At 51.8% G+C, this 5975-nt stretch overlaps 1 protein-coding gene across 2 annotated transcripts; it reads right to left on the reverse strand.

The window, feature by feature from the left end:
* Nucleotides 1–515: 515 nt before the first annotated feature.
* Nucleotides 516–5743, reverse strand: SPRY1 (sprouty RTK signaling antagonist 1). Of its 2 annotated transcripts, XM_054065098.1 has the most exons (3): nt 5588–5731; nt 4582–4997; nt 516–2103 (listed from the first exon to the last, which is right to left on the reverse strand). In XM_054065098.1, exon 3 carries the CDS (start codon nt 2046–2048, stop codon nt 1086–1088), a length of 963 nt encoding a protein of 320 aa, XP_053921073.1. In that variant the 5' UTR covers nt 2049–2103; nt 4582–4997; nt 5588–5731; the 3' UTR covers nt 516–1085. The 2 variants fall into 2 exon arrangements, with proteins under 2 accessions (XP_053921073.1, XP_053921072.1); XM_054065097.1 differs by lacking the exon at nt 4582–4997 and having other exon boundaries at nt 5588–5743.
* Nucleotides 5744–5975: the final 232 nt, after the last annotated feature.

Below are 5975 nucleotides of genomic sequence, written 5' to 3' on the forward strand. Positions count from 1 at the left end.
CTTTACAATAAAAAAAGTTTTAACAGACTTTTGTCTTAAAAATAGTTGGGATTCAACTTTGTGTTTTATACATAAAATATACAAAAAAGGACCACAATTTGTGGCTAAGGCAATAAAACAGGGACAGAATAAAATTATAAAGTACAGAGCAGAGCTAAATTCACTAGACCAAAGGACTGCAAGAAACTTTTAAGGATTCAAGAACGTTTAGGTGACTCAATGACACCTGAAGGCTGTTTGGATATATGAACACCACCAACTTTAACATCAACTGATACTACTGATAAGACTACAAAAACAGGAGCAGGAGAGTGGAGTGAGCAATATCCTTCAAAGACTGGACAGCAAAAGAAATAAATGAGTATGTTGCAGCCATAATGTCTCCAATGTGAAGATCTAGACAGTGTAGTAAAAACTGAAGTTACATTGAAAAATGCAAAAAAGGAGGCAGGGTAATTCTCAGAATTGAGAATGTTCCAAAAGTTAAGATAAAAAAAAAAAAAGAGGGGAAGAAAAAAAAAGTAAAAAAAAAAAAAAAAGCAGGCTGCTTATAGAAGAGTCAGGCCTTTCATTTGGTAAAGCCTTTATTTTACATTCCTCTCCAGAAAGAGCACACACAAGTCATTTCACAATCCAGCTCACTCATGGAAGTTATTCTTCCTTGGTACTTGAGGGGTTAAGGAAAAGAAAATTGCTGAGAACAGAAAACATCTTTGGGAAGATATGCACAGAGCAAGAAGCTTCAAGAGCCCAGTGAGCCCTCACCGTCTTCTTTCCGGAGTGGTTCAGTTACAAACTCAAAAGACCCTGCCAAAAATGAGCGGCAGATGCAGAGATCAGGTCCACACTTACCAAAGAGCAGCAATGACTACTTAAAACGCTCCACACTCAGCTGAGTCAATAGCAAGAAGAGAGCAATGATGCAAAGGGAAGAATTTGTGTATTTGAAGCTGGGGAGACAGAAAGAAAAGCGAAGGAACAGAGTGCCCCCCTCCCCCCCAAAATGGGGGATGGGAGAGAAAGAAAAAATCATCAGCTATAACCTGAAAAACTGAAGTTGGAGGAAGTAAACCTCCCTCCAAAAATCATGAGGGCTTGCCCTGACCCCGTGAGGGGCAGCTCTCCAGTTTACAATAGACTGTGTTGGAGTTCTTGCATCGGCAACCTGGACGATTGATGCGGTCGTAACACCCTCGACAGAGTTTTAGGCATCCTTTCGCAGGAGGGTAGCAGAGCAAGCAAGGCAGCAACAAGGACATCGCTCCCATGCACAGGTACCTAGAACAGCAGTGTGACTGGGAACAGGAGCAGGGATTATCCGCGTAAGAGTCCCCTTCATCGTCGTTGGAGCAGTGGTAGAAGATCCCTTTGACCAAACACATGCAGGTGCTATACTCCACCATGCTCTCGGCAGAGCACAAGCACTGCCGGTTGCAGGCTAAGCACGAAGGGAGAGCCCTCGGGGCCGTGCACTCGCCGCACTTGCACTTCCCACACTGTTCGCAGATAAACTTGTGCTGCGTCAAGTCCTCTTTCAAAGGACCCTTCAGATCATCTACAATCAGAGACGACTGCTTGGGCTGCGTCCGGATTGTCCGATCAGATCTGTGGCCTGAGCCCAGCCTGGATGGAGGGGATCGACCAAGCAGTCCTTGCTCCGAGGAAGCACTGCTGTTGCTCCCAGAGCTAGCGGCGCTCCCCGTGCTGGTCGATCTGCTCAGGACAGGAGCCCTGGTGTGATGCTGATGTGCCACATGCCCCACGTGGCTGGGTCTGTGTTCGTAATTATTATTCACATTAATTGGTATAATTTCGTGAGTCCTTTCATGCTTCTCTTGCCTCGGTGCTGTCCGCGGCCCAGATTTTTTCACCACAGATGGACCTTCGGTGTATTCGTTGCTGCCCCTGATCGCCTTGATCTGGTCCAGTGACAAGATAGTCGTTGGCTGGCTCTCTCTGTCATGGTCCAACCGTTGCCGGCTGTCCAAGGAGGGCTGCTGAATCACTACCAGAGAGCCACCACTGCCGTGTTGACTCTGGGGCTCCATCTGTAGTGATCTCTACTTCTGGCATTCAGTGGGAACCTGGCATGCATCTGAAATCCTAAAACAATAATAAGAAGACGGAAGGTATAAATAAACATTGCGTGTGTACATATATACACGCGTACACAAGATCAAGGGCAGAAGAGGAATAAAGAACAGGATGCTTTTTGCAAACAGAAACGATACGGCAAACCACAAATTGCCCTAGCCACCTGGTACTGATCTCTTTCAGCAGGGGATTACAACAACGCTGAGGATCTGGCCAAAGTCCAGTAACGGGGAAAGTCTGGCTATGGCATCATAGGTGAGGAATGCAGAGGAGACCCCATGCCATTTAAAAAAAACCCTAAAAACTAAAATAAATAAATAAATAAATAAAAATTAAAAAAAAAAAATCCAGTATTAACCTGTACACTTTCTTGGCAAGCCACAGAAAGTGCTTCTCACTTGCTACTGAACTCAACGTGTGCCTAACTAGCAAGAGCAATTCTGACTGCTCCGCAAACTAAGCTGGAAATAGGCAAGAACACCATCAGGTTCCCGTTCCGCAAGGCAGAATAAAGAACATGCACAACTCTCACTCCTCTTGTCTGACTCTCCAGCATCAGAAAGCTCAATAGGTTTGCTTGCTAGGACATTTGGAAAGTCTTTGCTTTCAAGTGATACGTGTGCACGACAGTCTTGAACAAAGTACTGTCAAGTGGCCAAGACATTTTCTATAAGAAAATAACTCGGCATGCGAATCTAATATCCTCCTAATAACACTAAAACAAGGGTGCAAACAGCCTGTTTTCAAGTATTTTCTAACTGCAGGCCAGGGTTTGAAAGAAAAAGGGGTACAAAAGGCTAAGACGAAGGAAGCATCAGATAAAAGTACCCAAGGCTTCACCAAGAATGTTAACAACAGATTAAAAAAACCCCCAACACCTCAAAACACAACCAAAGAACAAATCCGTTTTCACAAGACTGATGAATTCAAAGCTTCTTAAATAAATACACTTCCTAGTCTATCTTTTAAATAAACGCCATGCATTTTCATTGCTTTTCATTCTGCCCAGCTATCAACATGAAGATTGCAACGCTGATCGAGAAAACCACAGTGACAGTTCTGTACCCAGACAAAAACGTAGATGAGTATCTAAATGCAGCATTTATACAAAGAAGCAAGAAAATAAACTGCTTTCCTCTACTGACAGCTGAGGGAAGAGTCACCTCGCGCTCCCTCTGAGATGCCATACGTGGTTAGCTGGAAGAGGAGAAAGGTAAGAGCTATCAAGCATTCCCAAACCTCATCCAATAGTAACAGGAAAGAGCCTGTCTTGCCTGCCCACCTGGCTCAGAGCTGTTCCCCACTCAGGAGAAAAAGGCACAGAAGCATGGAAGCACAGGGATGGATGGGAGCAGGAAAGGTTTCTTCTAACAGGTAGCGACCGTCTTTATCCCTCTGACCACTAATAAATGGTAAAGCAACAGCTTCTGCCAAGACACAAAGTCTTTGTGCAGCAGCCCAAGATTTCCTTTTGGGTTTAGCATCACCTGCGTGGGTTTCAGGGTCGCAGATTAAGAAGAATAAAACGAAACGAAAAAGAGAAAAAACCAAAAAAAAAAAAAAAAAGGAAAGCCAAAAAAAAAAAACCCAAACGCGTTCACTTCTCATTCAGTCCACATAACAAGCTGCCTCCTTCCCAAGCACTGAATGCAAATCCGCAACAGAGAGAGAGGGAGAGAGAGAGAGAGAGAGAGGGTGAATGAACGTGAAAGATTTACAGCTGTACTAACCGGGAGCGGGGCTCCCGGGGGGGGGATGAAAAATAATATCCCAAGGAAATGCGAAAGACATCCAGTGCCATCTTTGGGGCGAAAGCGCAACATCACCGCCGCGCTCCGGCTGACAAACCCCGCTGCGGATAAGCGGCGCCCCAGCTCCCAGCCCGGCGGTACAGGGGGGCCCCCCCCCGGCCCCCCCAGCCAGCACAACGCCATCACACACAGCCAAAGCGGCGGGACAGAGGGGGTTTCTGCACCCCGGGGCGGCCACGGCGCCTCCGCACCCCTTTCGCGCCCCCCCCAACTCCTTTTTTCCCCCCCGCATCCCCTCGGAAGCATCGCTTCCCCGCGGGCAGCGGCTGACGGGGAGGAAGGAAGAGGAGGGGAAAAGAGGAAGAAAAAAAAAAAGTTATGAATGAAAACAAGGGCTTTTCTTTTTTTTTTTTTTTTTTTTTTTTTACAACCCCATCGTCAGGGGGAGGGCAGAGCCCGAGGTCGGAGCTGCCTCGGGAGGGCGGACTTCCCAACTTTTAAAGCGGCAGAGCCCGAGCTGCATTGGGATTCCCCAAACTCCTCCACCTGCAGCCGCCGAGGTTTCTTTTTTTTTAACGTTATGCTCACTTTTAGCCCTCAACAAGAGCTCCCCCCCCTCCAGGCACGCTGTCCTTTTCCCAGCGGGATTTTCCTTGGCAGAGGGGTCGGTGCGCCCCGCCGCACCTGCTGGGGCAAAACGCCGGTGTCCGAGCACGACGTGTTCCCCCCGACTTACTGATATCCAAGGGAGCCGCTAGGGATCGCGGATACCCCCGTCGGGAGGAGGGGTGGCAGGGCAGGGAGCCCCGGCTCCTCTCGCCCTCCCGGCTCCTCCGTCCCTGTTAAAAAGCCCTCCTGGATCTCCAAGTCGTACTCGGCGAGCGGGGGTAAAATCCAGCTCTGCTGCTCCTCTCCCGGGAATTCAGCCCTCCCTCCGTGCCTGCGGGATGCTCCTTCGGTTTGCGAGGCGAAGGGAACCAAACTCGAGCCCCTTTCTGCAAAGGGGTTTATCCCGATTTATAGGGTTCACCCGGCTCGCGGGACCGGGCAGCGCCGGGGAATCACACGAAGCAGCTCTCCAAAGGCGCGGGGGCTCCCACCGGGGGTTGTGGTTTGTGTTTTTTTTTCCTCCCGTTCCCGACGGAGCGATTCCTGCAGGGAGGAGCTGGGGGTGAGCGCACGGCGGCTCCAACCTCACCGCATGGTCCTCGCTGTTAGAAGTCTCCCTGCTGGAAAAGCGCAGCCGCAACCCCCGGCGCAAAGACAACTCGGTGGTCGCCGTCGCGGTGAGGAGGAGCGGCGGAGCGGAGCGGGCGCTCGCGGCGAGGCGGCACCTCGGCAAAGCCAACAGCGGAGCTCCGGGGCACAGCGCGGACTGCCATGTGCTTTGCCGTTGCCGTCGGATTGACAGGCTGGGAGAACGTCAAAAAAGGGGGGGAAGGGGGGAAACGGGAATATAAAGCAGCCCCGGACACCCGAGCGTTGCAGGGAAAGTCTCCCTCGGTGACTTCGAGAGGATCAAACGCGGCTCCGGCACGCAACGCGATTCCCCGCGTTAAGCGAAAGAAGCAATTAGGGAACGGGGATTTTGCTCTAATTACCAGCTAAATCCCGGCCGGGGAAGTGGAAAGAGGCTGCTCTCCCGCCCGCAGCCCGCACCGGGAACCCACCGCCCTCCCCGGGCCACCTGATGCGGCGGTTGGGGGCGAAGCAAACGCGAGCGAGCACCCGCTCGGGCTTACCTAACGCCGAGGTGAACGCCCGGTGCTCCCCGCGGCACATTGGCGGCCCCGGCGCGGATCCAGCCCGGGCAGTGTAGGCAGCCGCCCGCTCCGGAGTGAGCCCGGCCGCGCGCCGCCGCCTTTCAGCGCGCAGCCCCCGCCCGCCGCCCGGCCGCGCCCCCCGTGATGTCAATGTGTCACCGGCGCGGCCGCCCGCAAATCCCGGCCTGGATAACGACCGGAGCGGCGCCGCCGCCCGCCCAGCGGGGCTGCGCGAAGCCCCAGCCTCCCGGGGGGCGGCACGGGGCACCGAAAGCGCCTGGAAACGAACTCTCTAAGGCTCCTTTTGGAAGTTTAGAAAGGGAGCATCCTTTTTCCGGCAAGGCGGTGCACACGGATCCTGCGCGGC

This window comes from Cuculus canorus, chromosome 4 (genome assembly GCF_017976375.1).
Source record: "Cuculus canorus isolate bCucCan1 chromosome 4, bCucCan1.pri, whole genome shotgun sequence".
NCBI lineage: Eukaryota > Metazoa > Chordata > Aves > Cuculiformes > Cuculidae > Cuculus > Cuculus canorus.

Coding starts and splice junctions, on each gene's coding strand:
- SPRY1 (XM_054065097.1), bottom strand. CDS start 2,048: ATGGAGCCCCAGAGTCAACACGGCAGTGGTGGCTCTCTGGTAGTGATT.